This window comes from Phytophthora cinnamomi (assembly GCF_018691715.1).
Source record: "Phytophthora cinnamomi strain GKB4 chromosome Unknown Contig15, whole genome shotgun sequence".
Lineage (NCBI taxonomy): Eukaryota > Oomycota > Peronosporomycetes > Peronosporales > Peronosporaceae > Phytophthora > Phytophthora cinnamomi.
In genome coordinates this window covers 191837-213262 of record NW_027150948.1, presented here as the reverse complement: position 1 = coordinate 213262, position 21426 = coordinate 191837, and the positions used below count along the sequence as shown (strand labels likewise).

Sequence of the window (21426 nt, the reverse complement as noted above, 5' to 3'; positions counted from 1 at the left end):
CTGGCGGAGAGGCCATGTCGAAAATTGATGTAGTGGTTAAAGGGCGTGTGCGACTCCGATTTATTTAGACCTACCCCTACCAAAGTCGGATTTATCATTTCCGACCACTACGATACCAGTACGCACAACACAAGCACTGTAACAACAAGACGGAGGTGGAATACTCGTTTAATATTGCACCTTCGAGGTGAAGTGTAGGCTTCGTGTAGGTCAGCACCCACACTAGACCCCGCAATTGCTCCAAAACCTAGCAACACATCCTGCGCCGGAGCACCTTCGTACCGTGTACTACAGCAGGCTCATGGCAAAAGAGCTTTTCGAAGCTTCGTGTTGATCCACGCCTGGTAATCATTGCCAATGGTGACAGCTTCGGCTTCGCTTATTTTCATTTTTTCGTGAACGCCGTTGGTAACATCTTTCGACGAAATCTTCGCGGCTTCCCACTGCTTATACTTCGTAGTAAGCTGGTGCTCTGGAATCCCCTTCAAGTTGAACAAGTTCTCGAGCTCCTTCTTCTTGGCCGCCTTCTCCAACTTCTTTGCTCGTGCGATGGCTTTCCGTGCAGCGGACGCCTGAGTGAAAGCCTTGGTTCCCGGAATGTACTTATTCAGCCTTTCCAAAAACGAGAAACTTATCGCTCTCTCCTCGTCTTCTTTGCCTTGAAACTCGGCCGTAGCAACCTCCTTGAGAGACCTGAGGGACGTCTTGCCGTTGAACGCGTTGTTGAGTTCAGGCGAGTGAGCCTCCAACATTGTTGCAGGGTTGGCATTCTTCACGGTCGCGAGCGCGTTGGTAACTCCGAGGAAGAGGACTGCAACAGCAATCAGTAGGATGGTGGTGGAGCGCATGCTTGGTGGTTCGTACGTGCCACTATGCGGGTAATTCCCGCAATGCCAAGAGAGAAAGTTGTGAAGAGGGGTAGACCACGCCCGAACGTTTACACTGTAAACGTGTAAACTTTACAGCAGGGAGCAAAGCGCGCGAATATCCCATCTGGTCACAACGAAGGGTGGCGTATTGTACCGTCAATATGACCCGAATACTCTCTGGATTTTACCCAGAGTCATCTTAATTGCTAACTAGTGAAGTGAGCGCGGAGATCAGAGAAACCGCCATGGCGAGACACCCTGAGTTAGACGGAAACAAAGTGGTTGGCGGTTTGCTCCCCGCCTGTGCAATGACATCGAGTATGAGACAATATTTTGTGGTGAATACATGTTGTACATCTATTGTGGGCCTGTCCCTTGGCGGCGTCATCCTTACGTCACGTACGCAATCAATGATGCCATAGGTACAGTATTATTTCACCGTACTTCGCATGTACAGTAACCCAACGCTTCAAGGGGTAGGTATTTCGCATGTATTTGTATCTCGAGCGTCGTGCTACATTCTGCTGCATTCTGAACGTTGATTGGCTAAGGATGGGGTGTATTTCTCAAGTGGCGGTATTTGTCGAAATACGGTACATTTGTCTCGGCAAATGTACAAGTAAGGCCATGGCCCATGGGATGGATGACCTGAATGTTGTCAATTGTACAGCATCTAGACGTCGAGAATCAATGCACTACAATAAATCAGCTGCTCCCGACTGGTTGACTTGTCTAAGGAGTATCCACGCTTGCCCAGCTAGAGGTGCCCGCCACACGAGTAGCCACTGCGAGACTTCTGCCCTTACATTGACTCACCTGTATTTGTATTTTACTTTTATGTTTATAAGTGTAAAAAACTAGGAATTTGTTGTTGTGAGATTTGGCATCATTACTACAGTACTCATTCTGCTGCTGTATGTATTGTACCTTTCACAAATTCTGCCGTCATAATTCTGGCGTTGTTCTATTCCCTTATCGACCCTAATTATGCCTTGGGTTAGCTAATTCCCATGTTAATTCCGGGTCGTCCCATTGTGGTCGAACTATTATGACAATAGTGATGGTGAGTTGAGGCGGAATAAACTAATCAAGCTCGCGTTAGAGGAAGACAGCGCAATTGGCGGTTTGCTACCCGCCATTGCATGCTTAGATCACCGTATTCCTGTCGATTGGCTTGTAAATACTGATCGCGGGAGTTAGGCGAATCGCTCACAATCTTAGGCAGAATTAGCATTAAAAAGGCGTTGGTCGCCCTTTTATGGATCTAATTCCGCCGGAATCAACACATCACTCGCCAAATAGGTGCAAGGTACATTACTCCAGCATGTAACAAAGAGCACATGCTTGCACAGTTGCTGGCTCTCAAGATTCGGAGGCCCTGAATCCAGAATCGGGGCATGTGCCAAGTCACGACGTGCCAAAGTGCTCAATCCAAGCAACTCCTCTGAGGAGTCCTAGACGTAATCCGAACGAAGTTCGTTGGGATTACCACGAGGAATGAAGGTCCGGCGAAGGTGGGACAGCCTGATTGCCGAGAAAATTACCGCCAATCGGGCACTTTCTCCTTCGTAGGACTTTTGTAGATAGTGCGAAGAATTCAGTTTACATAGGACAAAACCACGCATCGCTGTCCGCAGTCATATATGCGTCAACCCAAAGCAGAAGAGCAACCTCGCCGAACTCCCATGTCATCGGTAAGTATTACACCTTCCCCGACATCCTTTTGCTGACCTATGCATTTGCTGGTGCTCCTGTGTAGGCACCTGGCTTCTGTCCTGACATTTTATGCGTTACAAACCCTAAGATTAAAATCCTACGATGTGTTAAATAGGGGAATTTGCAATTTGGTCAGTTGTTTGAGTGAGAATTTGCAATTCGGTCAGGCGTTTGCTAACTTTAGGCTTGGGGCACTCCTCAAATTAGAATAGCTAACCTGGATCTGGTTCGGTTGGCAGTGATTCGGATAAGGTTCTTGGTAGCTCCATGATTCCTCGCTGTGAACACAGAGATCTAGTCTTCGGTGCATAGAGACTCGTCATACACACCCAGTCTAGCGTGTGGTTTGCGATGGCAACGATCATGCACTTGTTCCTCTGAAGCTCCAGCAAAACGGCAGAAAAGCACAATGCATGTAATCAAAAAGAGTAAGCTGTCGAAGTGGCCCCGCCGCATCAGACGATCGGGAAATCGCACTACCAGTAGGCTTCTGCCATGGGTCTCCATCGCTCGAGCTTGGCATATCTTGAACCAGACAATCAAAAACATCGACTTTAATTTTAAGATGGGTTTGACATGTGAAGAGGAAAGACCCGTGCCCCAGTCGGTAGCGCTGTGAAGTCTTTCGGGCGATTCCTCAGCAGTGAAAACTACAGTAGCGCCACTTGCCAACTCAAGGTAGGATGTATGTTGGTACAGAAAGTTATTTTAATGACTTTCTGTGGAAGTTTATGCGTCGGCGTACATGCCCTCACTCTTGAGCAGGTGACTAATGGCCGTTACCAACTCACTCCGCGCAATGTCAACGCTAGGATCCGCGATTTTCTCCATCAGCAGTCGGTCCAAGTGCTGCCGAATCGATTTAACGAGAACACCGATGCGAGCCACGGCGCTGAAGCGGATAAAGCCGTCCAACGTCAGTAGATTTTTTTCGTGGATGACTTCGAGGCGGCCTCCGAACAACAATAGCGCGTATGGGTTCACCATTGTACTCTCTCGCACGAATATCTTGGAGGTCTGCACCAGCTCCGTGTACAGCAGCCACGGTGAATCGTAATTTGTCTGGGAAAAGTTGCACGATGACGGATGCAGGAACACACGCTCGCGCTGGCCTGCCTCCGTTGCAGAACGGACGAAGTAACGGATTTGCTTGGCGTTGTGGTCTTCCTCGACCACACCATGAGCGGCCTGGAAGTACTTCTGCTCAGGGTACACCACCTGCGCCACGTTTGCGTACAGACCAGCACAAAGTGCAGCCTTGATGATACGCGGGGCGTCCGAGTTCTCGTTGAGGTTATCAGCACGCGATGACTCGTAGAAACCAATATTATCCAGTTGCTGCAAGTACTGCTGCTTTAGGTCCAGGATCGATTCCATCGTATCGTATGAAAGACCAATATCGCGGCAGAATCCACGCTTCATCTTCTGGCCACGGAGTGGCGCATATCGTTCAACCAGTTTCCACAACATCAAGTGGTCGCTCTTCCAACTACCACCCAGCTCTTTCTTCAACGCATCCTGTCTAGCGCGCATTTCCGGGTCTGACATGCTCATTAGGAACGGACTGCGGCTCGAAATGCAGGCCGCAATGATGGCTACCGGCTCAATGCAGCGTAAAATCGACCCGTAGACCAGGAATTTGCCAATACGAGCGTCGAGCGGCAGCATGGCCAAGTGGTTGCCTAGTGGTGTCAGCACCACTTCTTCATCGTTAAGGTCAGTGTTTCCACCACGAAGCTTATGCTTAGGCGATTCGCCAACTGAACGGAATGCTGCAATATCTACCAGCTCTTGAATGGCTGCGTCGATAGCCTCTTCATTTGGCGGCTCGATTGCTTTCGAGAGGAAGCCCTTGATCGAGCCAAGCTCCAACTTCTTGATCTGCAAGCAGAGTTGCTCCAGAGAGACACGATGGATCTCTGCGGACAACTGCGCATCCATAGCAGCGAATCGCTTGCGTGAGAATAAACGGTAGCATGTACCAGCCTGGACACGTCCAGCACGACCTTTCCGCTGGTCTGAAGCAGCACGAGACGACCAGCAGTCCAGCAGCTGTGAGCGCCTAGCGCGGTTGTCGTAGACCATCTCCTTCACCTTTCCAGAGTCGATCACGGCGGTAATATCGTTAATTGTAATAGATGTTTCGGCAATGTTGGTACTGACGATGACCTTGGTTTTTCCTGTCGGGGCGGACTTGAACACCATCGCTTGGTCAGTGCCCGAAAGCGAACCGTGAAGTGGCAGGGCCCATATCTTTGAAGACAACCCGCCATTCCCATGCGTCAGCATCTCTACCAAACGCTTGATTTCTGCAGTACCAGGCAAGAATACAAGAATTGCCCCGTGCGCTTCGCCAGAATCTTGCGGGATATCCAGCACAAGATAACGCACCAAATGCACAATGAGATCGTAATCGATCTTTGAATCGTCTATCCGCGCTGCAATCTCCTCTGAAGTCATCTCCGACAAAATTTTCTGCCTTTCTTTCTTCTCTTCATCGTTGCGCCCCTTCTTTTTCTGCTTGTCGTCCTTCAGCAAGTACTTCGGCACTTCATAATTAGTCTGGTCAAGCACTTCCTCAAGGAAATTGCACTCGACCGGGTAAGTGAAACCCGGAATATCCAAGACGGGGCATGGGGTGCGCGTGATCGACGAAAAGTATTTCACAAACAGCTCCGAGTTCATTGTAGCACTCATCAGAATTACTCGCAGATCCAAACGCTGGGGTAGCAAGTCCCGAAGAATCGAAAGTAAAAAGTCCGTATCCACATTTCGCTCGTGGACCTCATCGACGATCACGTGCGAAACACCCGATAGTTGTCGATCATTTAGCAGACGGCGCAGCAAGATACCAGTCGTGCAGAAAAGTAGTCGCGTACTGGCAGACTTTTTTGCGTCCATACGAATCTGGTAACCAACAACGTCTGCAATGTCTTCACACCGTTCCTGTGCAACACGAGTGGCTACACCAATAGCGGCGATTCGGCGCGGCTGCGTGCAAATGATGTTGCACTCTCCACCGGCGCCTCGGTTGATGTACTCGTCCAGAATGAATTGCGGGATCTGCGTAGTCTTACCACAACCCGTAGCACCACAAATGAGAACCACTTGGTTATTCTTGACACACTGAATCACTTGAGCCTCTTCCTTGCCCGCAGGGAGCTTTGCGCGGACAGCAAGCATCTGTTGAAAGCTGTGTTGGCCATCCTTCGCCTTCCTTAGCTGTAGCAACTTATCACTCATGCGACGAACAGCCTCTGTATCCACATGCTTTGGCTGGTGGTTCGTATTCTTGTTGCCACCACGGCCACCCTTCTTTTTGTGTGTCTTGGCGTTGTCGCTCGAATTTGTAGACGAAATAGCGGGAGATAGCGACGGGTTCGACGTGGCCGCTTTCACCACTGTAGGCTTCCCTAAAAATTGGATTCTTACAGGGGTCCTTGACAACCGCTTCTTGTCCTGCAAATACATGTCGATTGCAACGTAGATGTCGTATAACATCGGTTCGCCCATCGCATGCACGCAGCTTTTTAGAGCCTCTCCACATGCTGCCAGCAAGTGAGGTTGATGCTTAGGCTCAGTAGACGTCAAAGCCAAAAGGGGCAGCTCGAACGGATACCTGGACGCACCAGGTAGAAAAACGTGCAGCCGAAGGGCGTCGGACACCTCGAAATAAAGCAGCTGAGCATTAGAGTCACCATTCAGCGCTGTAACCTTGAATTTTTCATCGTAGATAGCCTCCAGCGCGAAAATCTCATCTTGCCTCTGGTTCAGCAGCTCTTCCTCATCATCAGGTGACTCAACAGCTCCATCAGTCTCCTCAACGCTAAAATGCTTCTTAACAAGCGGGAAGAGATTCTGCAGCAGCGCAAAGAGGGTCGCCATGGACGGCGCCTTGAGCTCATCATCAGATAAGGTCGGGTTCTCCCGAACAAACTCGTTGGCCACATAAACCGCATCACGACGGTCGTAACCAAACTTCATCAGTCGTTGGACCAGCACGGTGGTGCGGGTTGGCGCAGCTGCTGCGGACGACGAGCTGCTCAGCACTACATCAAGCTGCGTTCCCTCCGGGTTAAACTTCTTGGGCAAATCTCCCTCGGGGACATTCAAACAGAGCCAGTCGAAGATAGCAGTCATGCGCGCGTCGTCCGCATCCTCGTCCACTGCGCTTACATCCCGCGGACAGCTCTGCAGCGCTCCCTTGATCTGTGCCGGCGTGAACCCAATCGTCTTGAGTCTCTGCGTCGCCTGCTTCTGGAACTCGTCCTCCTCCAGCTGCCTGTCCGCGTCGTCACTCACTTGCTGCACTTCTCGCCCTTTGAGGCTCTTCTTCTGCATCTCGCCCAGCTTCCTCAGAATACCCTCGATCAGCTCTCGACACGGCGCGCTCATCATGATCTGCTTGGGCAGGTTGGCTCTCTCCCTGTTCTCCCGGGCGCGCAGCTTCTTGTTCCGCTCCTGCGTGCGCGCCAATTTCGCCGCCTCGAACTCCTTGTGGGACGCGAACTTCCTGTCCATAGTGAGCGTCATCGGCATCTCTTTCTTCTTCTCCGGCTGCTGCTGCTTATCCTCGTCGTCCGCGGCCCAGAAGTCCAGGCCGCTTTCCTCTGTTTTAGCCTCCTGCTTCCCCTCACTTTTAGCCTCCTTCTCCTCACTTTTAGCCTTATTTTTGGTCTTCCTAGATTTAGAACTGCCAACCGTTCCAGATCCTAAACTGCTCCCAGACTCGGTCGACAGCGCCAGCCACAGCTCCCGGTACGGGTCCGGCAGCTTCCGCTCGTGCGGGCGCAGCGGCTCCACGTGCTTGAGCGCCAGCAGCGCGGCACAGTGCCTGGCCTCGTCCTGCGAGTCGAACTCCTGCGCGGGGCAGAAGCTCAGGTCCTTGCTGTTGTCCTTGGCGTCGGGCAGCACGCAGCGCGCGCGGAACTTGGTCTCGTCGCGGCTCTTGGCCTTGGTGTAGTAGGCGCCGCGCCGCTTCTTGGCCTGGCAGAACTCGTGCAGCAGCTGCTGCGGCGTGCGCTGCCACTCCTTGCACAGCACGCCCTGGCGCAGCGTCTCCCCCTTGGACACGCTCACGGTGCCGGCACCGCGCTGCCGGTGCCCGGGCTGCCGCTGACGACCCATAGCTGCTGCGGGTGGTGGGGACTTGGCGAGTGAGGGGCGAGAATGATGGTCGTCACTGGAGCGAGGGAACGCGGAGAGTGACAGGATCGACCACTTACAAAATTAATAACCGGTATATTTAATGGAAGTACCGGTAATTGCGGGACGGACCTTTTTTTGGAGCATATATCAATTTTGACATCCATCGAACAAGTTTGACATCTGTTGGACTCGAGGGATGTCAAAATTGATATAGGCAAAAAAAAGGTTCGTCTGTAAGTACCTGTACTCGCCAAGAAACTGGCGCAGGCGGCGCGAGCCAAGAAGGTAGACATAAATTTTTGAGGGTCTGGTGCTGTGGCTACGAACTTCTTCATAAATTCAATCTATGCGCGATTGTACCAGTCTAAATGTTTGGATTGGAAATCACCCCACTCATCGTGCAGGTTTTTGAGGGTGTCAAGCACACGACGAAAAGAAACCTCTATGGAAAATAGGGATTAGACCTTAGGTTGCTATCAGGCGGCACGCGCTGTCTCTTTCAAAAGCGCGATGGGTAGCACGTTCACCCTGTTAAAAAACGTTCTCATTTTCCTTTCGACGCTGTCATTTCTTCGTACAACCACGTTGTTCTACCGATTAGAATTTGACGCCGGAATTCCGACTACTTCGACACTTTCTTTTGTTTTTGCCGGCACTTACCAGGCGAGAGAACCCCCCTCAAGTGAATGGTTTCTGTAGAGTCGATCCCCGAAAGAAACGAAAGAAATCGGTCATGAACCGTCCGCCGTTTCGCCATTGGATCACCGCCCATTGCATCGCGCATTATGTGGTGCTGCTCGCAACAACACGCTCTTCAGATGGACCTCGTCCAAATGCGAAGCTCCCCTAAGTTCTCTGACAGCGTAGGTTTCATAGATGAGCTGGCTGTTGCTAGTATATCATGTGTGATCCCTGGGCCAACAGGACTATTTCCATAATACGCATTCAATATCAACGCACAGTTTCCAAGACTGTTGCGTTGCCTTTCAATGGGTGGCATTTTTAGTAAACTTTGAGCCAGCGTGGCATTTTAGTAAATGGATTGCAGATGAAGAAGTCGGCAGGTAGGCGAAGCCTCTGCGTGTCATAAACTTCACAGCAGTTTGTGGTGATTCAGATCTTTTTTGCTAGAAATGTTTGAGAACAAAGTTATAGCGACCTGGAACGTGTTCTTTATCGCAAATTGCATCCTCTGTAGAAGACCTTTCAACGTCATGAAAATCAAAGCACAACTGCGTTCGCCATGCCACCTTGCTCTGCGTTTGCTCTCCGCCATATAACAATCTTTTTCGCCGTATTCAGAAGGAGTCAATGTTGATGCCTCCCAGTCGTCCCGCAGCATATCCGCCAGCGCGGTTCTGGGCGTTGGCCAGGTCGAACTCTCCGCTCACGCCCACGGCCTCGCTCTCGACACGGTCGTCTTCAGCCAGCTCCTGGCGCAACCATTTCTCCACGGCCTTGTACATCGGCACCTTGTGTCCTTCTGTGCACTGCTCGATGGGGCCGTAGAAGCCCACGCTGCCACGACGAACGTACAGCACATGGGACGCCCAGACATCCGTGCCGTCGAAGATGTGCGTGGCCAGCAGGACCGTGGCCTGCCTGGTCTCCGTCTCCTCCTTCAGGAAGGCCAGCACGTTCTCGCGCGAGATGATGTCGAGCATGCCCAGCACCTCGTCCAGCACGATGAGCTGCGACGGTCTCAGCAGCGCCAGGAAGAGCTGCACGCGACGCCGCTGGCCGTCCGACAGGCGGTGCAGCCGCCACTTGGGGTCGATCCGCAGCACCTTCAACAGCGTTTCTCGTCTCTCGGGGTGGTCGCTTTGCAGCTTCACCATCATCTCATCCACGGCCATGTCGGCCGAGTACGCCATGGCGTGCGTCGCGAAGGCCACGGCTCGCTGACCCCAGTCGGCACTCACGAACGTCCGCAGAGCGTTCAGCGTCGTGTCACGGAAGCTGTCGCGGCCGAAGACCAACGCCGTGTCGTCCGCCGTCAGGTGTTTGCCGGCCAGGATGCTCAGCAGCGTGCTCTTGCCGGCGCCGTTGCCGCCCACGACCAGCACCCGCTGGCCAGGCTGCAGCGTCAGGTTCACGTCACGCAGGACACGATCGTCGTCCCCCACGGGGGCGCCCGTGAGGGGGTCATGCTGCAGTCGGTTGACCAGCTGGCCGCCGACCGTCACCTTGGCGAAGGCGAAGTTGAGGCCGCGCAGCTCCACGGGCGGAGGCGTCGGATTCGTGGCCATGCTGATGGGATTTGGCGTCGTGCTAAGTTCGACGCGAGCGGAGACGAAAGGCAGGAACCGCGTTTACGTGTCCAATGTAGACGTCAACGCGGTTCCTGTCTCACAAGTCATGTAATGTGTGCTTTGGCGGTGAGGTTGCGCACATCCGGGGCAAAGTACGTATCGATGTGTAGACGCTCGCATCGGGGCCTACGACTCAAATTTTCGCTGTATTATTGAGCTGGTAGCTCTCACTAACGTTAGCGCTTCCGTCAAAATCTTCATTTATTCTGGGGTGTTAAACTAAAATAGATCGTCACCGCCTAAAACGGGGGTGAAACATCTGATTCGTGTCGATAGCACTGATCCAAGAGGAAGAAGATGATGATCGCTTACCGATTATTGGTCTTCTCAACTTGCTAGGTAGTAGCGCTATCTTTTCTTGTCGTGTATTATTCGATCAGTGTCTTGAATACGATGCCTGTCCGACGGGTGAGGTGTAACTTAACATAACGTACCCGGAATATATCGTGGTTTCTTCGTTGGAACTCTCAGAAGAAACTGGATGTTGCCGAATTTTTGAGAATGCTTGTGAAGTTCTTTTGTTTCGACTTGTCGGTGAGTCTAACCGACGGTAGTGAGCTCCGAATGTGGTGTAGATCGCGGCAAGGGTGATCCAAGAAGAAGCAGAACAAGCCCTGCTTCGCCCGGAACAGCTCCGAATTTTTATTTGAGGACCGCACAGCATGCAGGACTATAGCAATAGGTAGAATATTGCTGTAGTACTGCTCTCATTTTTTCTTTAATAACAGGAAATAGGGAGTTTAGTTGTTGCTTCCACTGCCTAACTGTCCTAATCGGATCTAGTACAGTAGTAGGAGCTAAAGCAGAACTGCATTGCAATACTAAATGGGAAGTTCGCCTTCACTTTTTACCAGTCACACTCCAAGAGAACACTGCTTTGAAACTGACACTGTATTATTACTAGATAAGACTGGACTGAATTCGCCCTCGCAACCGCTAAATGTCAACTCCTGGAATTTAGTCCATTTTTGGTTCACTCTTTTTCCAAATTAAAAGTGGTCTTGACCAAATTCAAAAACACATTTCCACGGGCAATGGACGACGACGGCGTCGAGATGGAGTTCGTCTCGGTGCTGGGCGTGCTCGTGCCGATGGAAGTGACCAAGGGCGTGTCCGACAAGGCCAAAAGGCTCGCTGCTGGGGGCGTCTCGAGCGAAGACGAGGCCCAAGAAAGAGCCGAAGACCCATTTCCAGACTCAAATCTGGACCAAGACCCCACCATCCCGGAGCATACTGAAACCAAGTGCGATGCTTCCGGGTGCACCAATTCTGCCGAGACTCAAGGCAGCAAACACTCGGAGACCACATCGCCCAAAACTGCTGACGTTCATGGCCATTGCGTCGGCCATAACGATCCTGTCGCTCCAGCTGGAGCTCAAAAGTCAGGTGTGTTTGGTGAGAAGAAAGCTGAGACCGAGAAATCCGAGAAGGCTGCTTGCACCCCCACAACCGAGCGATCTCCCGTGGAGAACGGTATGAAGTCGGTGAAGGAGAAACAGGAGGTCAAGGTGAAGAAGCAGAAGCAGAAGCGGGGAAGTAAAAAGCGGCGGGGAGAAGAGGCGAAGGATGATCGGAGGCTGAGTGTCGAGGCTAGTGGCACCAGCACTAAGAAGCACAAGAGGCAGTCGACAAAGCCAAAAGCCAATGCCGACGCAAAGACAAACCTCGATTCCTCCCCAGCGAAGTTCCAGCAGAACGACAAGTCCCACAACAACAAAACAGTTGCTGGTACACCACCGACAAGCAAACACATGTCAACCTCAGAGGATAAAATGCATGACGAAACTACCAAGCCTGTCAAATTGGAACCGACAGTACCCGCAAGTGCACCTGGTGCTGATAGTCAACGTTCGCCAACGGCCATCTTGAAACCCAAACGGCGAGTCAAGAGACCCAGAGTCACTGAGGACGAAGCACGTACGAAGTTGGGCCCACTGAGACAGCGTAAACCAGAACCGGCAGCGAGTGGAGGAAAGGTTCGTAACGCGCGGAAGTTGGAGAGTGACAATGAAGCACATGGAAAGAAAGGTCCCAGGTCTAGCTCGAAGTCAACCAAGCTGCAAACCTCTGCACCCCCTGGCAATACCACCTCACTCGCGACTGAAGAAACTATAGAGGCGACCACATCAAGTGATCAAGGTCGTTGTGCGTACCCTGGATGTACACAACCTGCTCGGTATAAATCCAGGTGCTCGGAGCACAACGGACGCCCTCGCTGCTCGCTTCCGGGCTGCGCCAAGTTTGCTCACTCAGGCGGCAAGTGCATTGCTCACGGTGGGGGAGCACGATGCACGGAGGATGGGTGCAAGAGTCGTGCTCGATCGATGGGCAAGTGCTATGCCCATGGTGGTGGCATTGTGTGCTCCCACCCAGAGTGTACGACTCGGGCGAAGACCAAGGGTAAATGCGTTGCTCATGGAGGGGGTACCCTTTGCACCGAAACGGGATGCGATAAGCTGGTTATTTCGGACGGGAAATGCATTGCGCATGGTGGGTGGATTAAGTGCTCACACCCAGGATGTTCCAACCGTGTGCATCTACGGCGCAAATGCATCGATCATGTCAAAAAAGACGCCGCGACAGGGGCTAACGATACCGGCAAGAGGCCTGAAAAGTCGTCCACACAATCTGCTGAAGTGGCTGTAAATATCACTGGCGACAAGTCCTATCAGCACTCCAGAAGCAATCCGGGAGGTCATGCGGAGGCTAAAGCAAAAAGTGCGCATTCCGAATCTAACGGAATGGGAAATAGTTCTGGGTTTGCTCCCAAGCGTGTCCGAAACAACACTTCAGATTTTACCGAAGTGGAAAGTGTGAATGAAAGAAAAATGATGGCTAAGCGTCGGCGGAATTTTTCGGTGGCTGAACCTGCTCCTGTTGAACAAGAGGCGATGAGCCTGCGAAGCGGACAGCAAATTGCTCGAATCGTAGACAGCCGATACGATCTTCAGTCGGAAGAGGAAGCAATGCAGATGGCCTTGAAGTTGTCTGAAATCGAGTATTAGGAACAAAATAGTGTTGCGTCTACCTGTGTTCGTTCGTTTATTTTGCCTCTGCGTAACACTATCCACATACTAGTACATAAGTACAGTGTAAGTCCGTAAACTTGTCGCGAATTAGAGGTCTTGAATTACCGTTAGTTCGAAAACGGCGTATGACGCAGTCACCATTACAGGAACTCAAGATCAGATACGTGATGGTCGACAATGCCAAAGCGTACTCCGTGCGCATCGACGGCTCCAGCGATGAGAAGGAGGTCGCACGCGCGATCCAGGAGCGAAGCCCAGATAACACGATTCGGATCACTTTAAAGCTTTCTAATCGTCGAGTCCACGCTTATCGCTCTAACTTCTACTGACATGTTAGCTCAAAATACTAGACACTAACTAACCGTTAGTTAACATGTATAGTAACTAACATGTTAGTGTTAGGGAGTACACTACCAGCGAACTTGGACGACAAAGGTACCACAATAGAAGCTATTTTTTTCCAGTGTGGTTTTTGAGTTCTACTCCGAGCATCGGCCTTAGCATAACTAACGGAAGTGTCATCCGCGAGCTGGAAGAGAGACAATGAGTCCCAGTCAACCCCCCCCCCCAAGATATTTTTCCTCCATGCAGCCTCCGACGGAATGACAACGCCGTATGAGATGTCGCTTTCCCCATTCAGCTCCGCATACATGGTTAGCAAAGGAGCGATGCGTGTGTTCAATTGTCGATTAGATAGCTTAATGTGCAGCCCAAGCTCAGTTAACTTGTCAATGTCGCGCCTGTAGTGGCCAAAGTATGCTCCCTTGGATCGCATATATTGGAGTGTCCTACCCAATCGTTTTCCGCACGTTTTCTTAGCAAGGGGCTTCAGACGGAACAACAAAGTGCTCTGGGACGTTGCCGTTCTAACAAATGTCGACACACGCTCTAAAAGCTGGTATAATGGCTTCCTCCTACACTGCCGTGTCGCGATCACACGCAAAACCGATCGCACGAAGTGCGTTCCTGTCTCGTGTTGTTTGCTCGAAGTAGCTCTCCCCGATTCGGCATTTGCTTGCAATCACTCCGAGAGGCATTTGCCATACCTTCTCTGGCCACGGAGGACATGACGGATCTACAAACTCGGTCGGGATGACGCAGTCACCGAATTCCTGCCGATTCACTTGCAGCGATGGCAAAACCTTCTCCGACCAATTTCGATCGACGATTGTCATGCCATCACAGAAATTCATCTCGTCAAGTTATTCCTTTGATATGGTCACTTGGGCGCTGTAAGCGTCGTTCGATCGAATGAAGACAACCGCGTTCCCCAGTCGAGGTCTTGTACGTCCGCAGAGCTGTCAGGATCTTCTTCCACGCAGTTCCCCCCTGGTAGTCTAACGACCCAGAATCCTTTTTGACATTTTTGACAACATCCAGACGTTCATCCTGTGGAGACCTTGTCCCGGCTTCTGACAGCGAGCTGAGGGGGCTTTGGGCCAGAAGAAGGTGCGGCCTTCCCGTCGTACAGGAACTGGTGGGTGCAGCCTAAAGCGGCTGCGGGAGACGTCAGGAAAGACACCGCAGCATTTTGACTTGAGTTTTAGACACTCCAGATCCGTTTAGCCAATCACAGATTTCTGGAATTCGCACCTAATTCGGTGGTAATTTGGAAGCTGCAGTTCCGCTCAATGTTTGCCCATAGTTTGTATTTGGCGACTGGGTAGCGACTACAGCAAGCAGTAAGGACCTGAAAAAGCGGCTTACCCTTACACCAGGAAGGAATGATTCTAGAATCCACTTCCTCCGGGATTTCGCCTGCCCAATCAAACATAACTTGGCTATCATTGAGAGTTCATAATAAGGATACTACAGTTTTGTAACGGGGTTACATGGAATAGTGACCCTGGCACTATTCAGGGATGGCTACAAAAGGTCACTCCCCTGAGTAGTGACACAATAGGCTTGAGAGCCAACCGATATATTTTATATAGGATAAACTATAGGGAACTCGGATTTGTATGCAGGCCAAATCTGTACTAACTTATAAATACATTCAGTCTTAGATCTACCATACTTCTGGTCAATCAGTCCCCTTAGGCCAGCGACACGTGAACTGCCGTTCACTGAGAGTTTGTATACTCTCGTTAGCACACTTCCTGTGTGCAAGGTGCTCGTGTGGCCCCGTCACACTTGGTAGCACTGTAGTCAATCCTACACCTACGCGGGTAGATTGGACTACCTGAATCCTCTGTGGTCTCAACGAGTGAGCCAAGATGGATAGAAGTGAGTTTCCTCACTTGAACGACTCGCAGTTCGAGTCAGTTCGGAAAATGGCAGGCATCTTTGGAATAGATGCTCTGCGTAGCTTAGCGGCAGCGACGCCAGCTGAGCAGGTCGAGCGCATCAGCGCGTTCGACACCTACGAGCAAGGGCTCATTGCCCATGTTCAGGGGCTGCAGGCTCCGGCAGCCGCGCCGAAGCCGCTGAGGCTGAAGGTTAACTCTTTTGAATGGAAGGAGAATGAGAACCTTCACTTCTGGGTCCGAGAGGTCGAGCTCGCGATGGACGCGGCTCTCGTCTCGGACGAGCGACTCCGTGTCGCTTTTGCGCTTTCCAGCCTTAGTGGTCGCGCTAAGAATTGGGCGTATACGCGCGAGACGACCACACCAGGATGCTTTGCATCATGGTCCCAGCTCTGTGAGCAGCTGCGGGCCACGTTCCTTCGGGCGAACTATGAGTATCGCCAGCGCTCGCGCTTCCTCGCCTGCAAACAAGGAAGGCGCGAGCTGCACGAGTACATACAGGAAATTACAGTACTCACAGCCTCGCTGGCGGGAACGCCCCTGCCCGAACACATCAAGGTGACCGTGTTCACGGACGGTCTGCGTGTTAGCCCAGCCCGCACGCAGCTGTTCCGGGTGCAAGCAAGCACTATGGAGGAGTCGATACAGATTGCCCTCCAGGAGGTGTATAGCCACAAAGAGGCTCGTACCTCTGTCGTGGTATGGCAAAGCAACCCTGTACCGGATGGTGCGCCGAATGGTGGTTCCGGCAATGGAACCTCCAATGGGCCAGTTCCCATGGATTTGGGAATGGCCGAGCAGCACGACATTCGCTGCTTCGGCTATAGCAAGCTAGGGCACATGAAACGTGCCTGTCCTGCGGGAGGGCAAAAGAAAAGTTACTCTTCGAAGCCCTTTGGGTCTAAGAGTGGCTGACAGAAGCCGCGACCCAGGGACCAGGGGAACGCAGGGCACCAGTAGGGGCGGGGCGCCCTACTGGGGAGTTCCTAAGTTTTCATGAGGGGCGTGCGGGTGGCGGGCGCCATGGGGACTTAGCCCCTGAGAGTCTATGCACTCTCGAAGCGGAGAAGGGCAGCGGTGGGCTGCTCGTGGTACACGCGAGTGTACCGAGATACGATCATCCCTTGAGAATCTTGATCGATTCTGGGGCGTCAAAGAATTTTGCGCGCCGTCAGACAGTCGCGCGCAACCGCGACTGGTATGCCGATGCTCTACGTGGCAGCAAAGGCAACGGACTGGTCTCCTTAAGGCTAGCTGACGGTACGGTGGTAGAAGTACCTCGGGTCCACATCGACCTGGCTGTCAAGTTCGAAGACTTTGACAGCAAGGAGCCGTTCTTGGTCCTAGACATGGACAAGTACGACTTGATCCTTGGCATGCCGTGTTTAGAGAAACACGAGCCTTGGATTGATTGGCGCGGCAAGGCCATTGAGGCAAGCCGTCCCCTGCGCTCTGACAGAGCTTTGGTGAGTCATGTTCCCACCTCTGGCAGAAGCTGGGGCGCCCGTGAGGGCCGCCAGGGCGCAGTAGCGTCCAAAATGTTAATTGGGGTCGTCGAGACTGACGGCGACCCTGAAGGTAACCGGGCCGACCAGGTTCCGGGTGTGGGGGTGCCAGACGACACCTACCAGGTGGGTAGCTTAGGTCCACATGCGGGTAACAGAGTTCTGCGGGCAGCAATAGCTGCAAGAGAAGGCGCTGTCGGCGCTGGTGTGGGTAACTCATTTCCACGTCCGGTCACGCAGACCTTAACTGATGAGGAAGCCACCACAGGCGCTTCCTGTGTGGGTAACGTAGTTCCACACGAGGTCGCTCAGACCACAACTGATGCGGGAGTCGCTGGGAGCGCTCCTGGAGTGGGTAACCAAGTTCCACACGGCGGGGTGGGTAACACAGTTCCACACGTCAAGGCGGGTAACATAGTTCCGCACGAGATCAAGACGATCCGTGGTGCCGTCAAGTCGGCACCACCAGACGTAGACACCAGAGTGTCACGTCGTAAGCCGGGCCTAGTCGCCCGTTCGGCGACGTCCGTCACCAACGAGTTGGAGCCATCCGTCTGGGCTCCAGCCGCCGAAGAATGCTATCACATCTTCGACGGCGTGACAGGTTGCCAGGTCAAGGCAGGTGCCTGTCAGCTTATGGCCCTGCCCGAGGTTGCAGAGTTACCTCGAAGAGCTCGCAATGGAGGACTTCTTGGCCGAGTTGAAGGCCGGGGAGATCTCAGAGTTGGTCCTCCTAAGGCCTGAGCCAACGTCAGTGGAGTTAAACTCCTCCTCTGTCATGGACAAGGACGTCCTGGAGGAGTTCCAGAGACAGCGCGTGTCGCGCATGGGTTCTGAGATTCTCAAGAACCCACGGGATCCGGTGTATCCCTTAGTGAAGGAGTTTGAGGACGTAGTGTCGAAGGACCCTCCGTCCCAACTCCCACCAGACAGGGGAATCAGGCACGAGATTGACCTCGTGCCGGGCACAAAGTACTGTGTCACGAGGCAATGGCCTCTTCCCCGGGAGCAATGCAAAGTCATTGATGACTTCTTTGCTGCCAAGTCGAAGGCAGACATGGTGCGGGAGTCGAAGTCTCCGCACTCGACGCCCACCTTCTGTGTTCGTAAACCGAACGGAAAGTCATGCTTATAACAAGCTGAACAGCGCGACGGTGCCAGCGCGGACACCGATCCCGCGGAAGGATGTGTTGCTCAACAACATGACCGGGTGCACATTGTACAGTGCACTGGATCTGGTGGATGGGTACTACCAGATCCTGATGCGCGAGAGCGACATTCCGCTCACGGCTGTGAGCACGCCGAGCGGTATGCTCTGGGAATGGCTGGTAATACCACAGGGGCTCTCTAATGCCCCAGCAACGTTCAATCGCTTGGTCACACAACTGTTCCGACCTTTGCGTGCGTTCGCACAGACGTACTTTGACGACATATTCGTCCACAGCCGTGCCGAGGCAGGCCAGACGGCCATGGAGGTGCATCTCCAGCAACTCCGATGTGTGTTTGAAGTCATGAGGGTGAACAAGCTGTTCGCCAACATCGACAAGTGCGTGTTTGCAGCTGAGGAGATTAAGGTCCTTGGCTGCTTCGTTAGCAGCGCTGGGGTCCGTGCGGACCTGGAGAAGGTGAAAGCCATTGCGGCTTGGCCGACACCCCGGTCACAGAAAGACCTACGCCAGTGGTTGGGCCTCGCCAACTACCTGCACAAGTACAGTGCTGGCTATGCCGGTCTGGCACGGCCGCTGTCGGATCTCCTGAAGAAGGATGCCGACTGGAGTTGGGAGCGTCGTCACCAGGATGCCTTTGACGACATCAAAGCGAGCTTACAGAGCGCCCCAGTCCTGGCCCTGCCGGACAAGACGAAGCCTTTCAGCGTCGTCTGGGACGCATCAGACTTCGCCATTGGCTGCGCGCTCCTACAGGCCGACGATAATAGCCACGAACGGGTCATCTCGTTCCATACAAGGCAGCTTAGAGCTGCCGAACGGAACTACCCCGTTCACGACAAGGAGCTACTCGCAATGAAGTACGCCCTTGTCAAGTTTCGGGTGCACCTACTGGGCTCTACGCCCTTTGTTGTCTATACAGACCACGCGTCCTTGCGGACAGCCGTCAACACGCCGCACCTATCCCAGCGGATGGCGCGCTGGCTGTCCTTCTTCGCGGAATACAACTTCCGCGTCGAGTACAAGCCGGGCAAGCTGAATGTGCTTGCCGATGCGCTGTCGCGCAGACCCGACTACGAGCTCGCTCACATTAGTCGGTCCACGACGGATCTTTACGATCGCATCCGGTTGGCGTATCGTGATGATGCCAACCTTGGGTCCCTTGCGCGGTTCTTAGCCGCTGGCACGGACGCCAAGGCTGAGTGGCTTACGCCTCGCCAACGTGCGCGGCTTCACCGCTATGAGTGGGCTGATGGCCTGCTCCACCATAGGGAGGAGCCCAAGGATCCTCCCCGTATTGTCGCGCCGAACGACGAGGACATCAAGTACGACATCCTGATGGAGGCGCACGACGCGCCGTCCAGTGGCCATCTCGGCCGTGAGAAGACGTATTCATTCGTCTCTCAGACGTTCTGGTGGTCCCACCTGTACAAGTGGGTCGCCACCTACGTCCGCACGTGTGAGACGTGCCAGCGGGTGAAGCCTGCTGGTCACGCCTCGTTTCCATTACAGAGCCTGCCGGTCCCAGCGGACTGCTGGACGTCGATGAGTCTCGACTTTGTCTTCGGTCTTCCGGCAGACGACCGTGGCAACACCGGTGTTGTAGCCTTTGTGTGTCGTCTGAGCAAGATGGCCCACTTTGCGCCAGTCCGTGACAACGTCACTGGCGACGAGGTCGCTCGCCTGTTCATGGACGGTGTCTTTAGACACCATGGTCTTCCCGAGACTATCGTCTCTGATCGAGACCCGCGGTTCACAGCTGCGTTTTGGCAAACGCTGTTCCGCCTTCTAGGCACTCAGCTGTTGATGTCTACGGCGGATCACCCGCAGATGGACGGCCAGACAGAGCGCGTCAATAGAGTGCTCGAGGACACCCTCCGCAGTATCTGCGCGGAGAATCCCCGCACTTGGGCTGAACGACTGCCCATGGTTGAGTTTGCCCTCAACAACGCGGTACACGCGTCAACGGGGTTCACCCCCTTTTACCTCAATGGGTTACGACACCCTCAGGTGCCGCTCACCTAACGAGGCGGTACCGGAGCTTCGGTCGTAAGTGAGGGAGAGGCTCTGACAAACCTTTCCTCTCAAGCCTCGGACGTAAGTCCAGCTTCACTGCGGAAGCAATTGTCCTCGTTTGTCGAGGACAGGCTGAATATCATCAGCAGAGCTAGAGATGCAATGGCACAAGCCCAAGATAAACAAAAGGAGTACTCAGACCAAAAGGGACGAGGAAACTTAAACGTGTTTAAGGTTGGGGGCTTAGTTCTCCTATATACTAGAAACCTACCGCTAAACACAGTTAGCTCGGTCGAGAGCAACAAACTGAAGCACCGCTTCATTGGACCTTTCACGGTCCTCAGCCGACACGGTGCTGCGTACACCATAGACTTGCCTAAGTCGATGACGACTCACCCGACGTTTTACGTGGGTCGTCTGAAGCGGTAACACGACCCTCAGGATCAGGCTGCCCCGCAGGAAGTGGTGGGCGGCCATGTGGAGGAGGGTGCGGCTCCTCGAAGCGGGGCGTCGGCTCGCGATAAGGCGGATGGTACGCCCGCTGGTCGTAGGACGACGAGGCGTACATCATCGGGGCGCCATAAGCAGGGCCCCCGTAAGAGCCGTGGCCGTACGGAGCCGGATATGGGAAATGCTGCGGCTCCTAATAGGACGAAGTTCGGCCCGAAGGCACGCAAGACCGTCACGCAAGGACTCGAGGTCCGACGCCTAAGCCCGACAGCATGGAGGTCGCGAACCGCCCGGAACAGTGAGCCAACGTCCTCACGAAGCCGATCCATGGCGCCGGGGTGGCCAGCCCGAGCGGCAGCCTCGCCACCAAGGCCAATCCCCAACGCGATCTCGAGCGAGTACACACGCTCTCGGAGAAGGTGAATCTCCTCTTGTTGAAGAGCCACTACCTGGCTCGGGGTTTCAGAGCGCGGCGGCAATGCCTCCGGCTCGTAGCCATGGTCGTGTGAGGCCACCGCCTACCCTCCTTGACCGAAATGGGGAGCTGTACATCCACGTGTAGCGGGTCCTCCAGGAGCGGCGTCTCCACGGCAAGCGCCAACTTCTCGTGAAGTGGAGGGGTTACCCAGAGTCAGAAAACTCGTGGGAGCCTGTTGAACAACTCCAGGTTGACTGCCCGAAGGCTGTTGCGATCTGGGACAAGAAGCAGCGGACGCTTCGTAAGTAGTCCTTGGCTTCTTGGCCAACGTATGGGGCACGGTGGCAGACGAAGTCGCACCGCGCCCACGCTCTTCACGAGCTTTGGCTTTTGCCTGTTGCTTGAGCTCTTCCATCATTGGGTAGAGCTTACGTTTGCTCACGAGGTGAGCGAACTCGACGCGGAGGTCGCGCTGGTCCAGTATAGCGGACAGCAAGCGGTCCTCACGGAGTTCTTTAAACTCCTGGTCGGAATACCCTTTGCGAGAAACG

General features: G+C 53.5%; 6 protein-coding genes across 6 annotated transcripts; 3 read left to right on the top strand and 3 right to left on the bottom strand.

The window, feature by feature from the left end:
* Positions 1 to 299: 299 nt before the first annotated feature.
* Positions 300 to 848, bottom strand: IUM83_09488 (putative secreted RxLR effector peptide protein; the record flags this gene model as incomplete). Its single annotated transcript, XM_067933929.1, has 1 exon — positions 300 to 848. One exon carries the CDS (start codon positions 846 to 848, stop codon positions 300 to 302), a length of 549 nt encoding a protein of 182 aa, XP_067797024.1.
* Positions 849 to 3314: 2466 nt separating this feature from the next.
* Positions 3315 to 7712, bottom strand: IUM83_09487 (ATP-dependent RNA helicase; the record flags this gene model as incomplete). Its single annotated transcript, XM_067933928.1, has 1 exon — positions 3315 to 7712. The coding sequence occupies one exon, from the start codon at positions 7710 to 7712 to the stop codon at positions 3315 to 3317; it is 4398 nt and encodes a 1465-aa protein (XP_067797021.1).
* A 1319-nt stretch (positions 7713 to 9031) lies between these two features.
* On the bottom strand, positions 9032 to 9982 carry IUM83_09486 (ATP-binding Cassette (ABC) Superfamily; the record flags this gene model as incomplete). Its single annotated transcript, XM_067933927.1, has 1 exon — positions 9032 to 9982. One exon carries the CDS (start codon positions 9980 to 9982, stop codon positions 9032 to 9034), a length of 951 nt encoding a protein of 316 aa, XP_067797022.1.
* Positions 9983 to 11079: 1097 nt separating this feature from the next.
* Positions 11080 to 12755, top strand: IUM83_09485 (WRKY transcription factor 19; the record flags this gene model as incomplete). The annotated part of the gene is made up of 3 exons (XM_067933926.1): positions 11080 to 11669; positions 12234 to 12535; positions 12751 to 12755. 3 exons carry the CDS (start codon positions 11080 to 11082, stop codon positions 12753 to 12755), a joined length of 897 nt encoding a protein of 298 aa, XP_067797020.1.
* A 2592-nt stretch (positions 12756 to 15347) lies between these two features.
* Positions 15348 to 16235, top strand: IUM83_09484 (gag protein; the record flags this gene model as incomplete). The annotated part of the gene is made up of 1 exon (XM_067933925.1): positions 15348 to 16235. The coding sequence occupies one exon, from the start codon at positions 15348 to 15350 to the stop codon at positions 16233 to 16235; it is 888 nt and encodes a 295-aa protein (XP_067796860.1).
* A 1368-nt stretch (positions 16236 to 17603) lies between these two features.
* On the top strand, positions 17604 to 20016 carry IUM83_09483 (pol protein; the record flags this gene model as incomplete). The annotated part of the gene is made up of 2 exons (XM_067933924.1): positions 17604 to 17797; positions 18051 to 20016. The coding sequence occupies 2 exons, from the start codon at positions 17604 to 17606 to the stop codon at positions 20014 to 20016; spliced, it is 2160 nt and encodes a 719-aa protein (XP_067796864.1).
* Positions 20017 to 21426: the final 1410 nt, after the last annotated feature.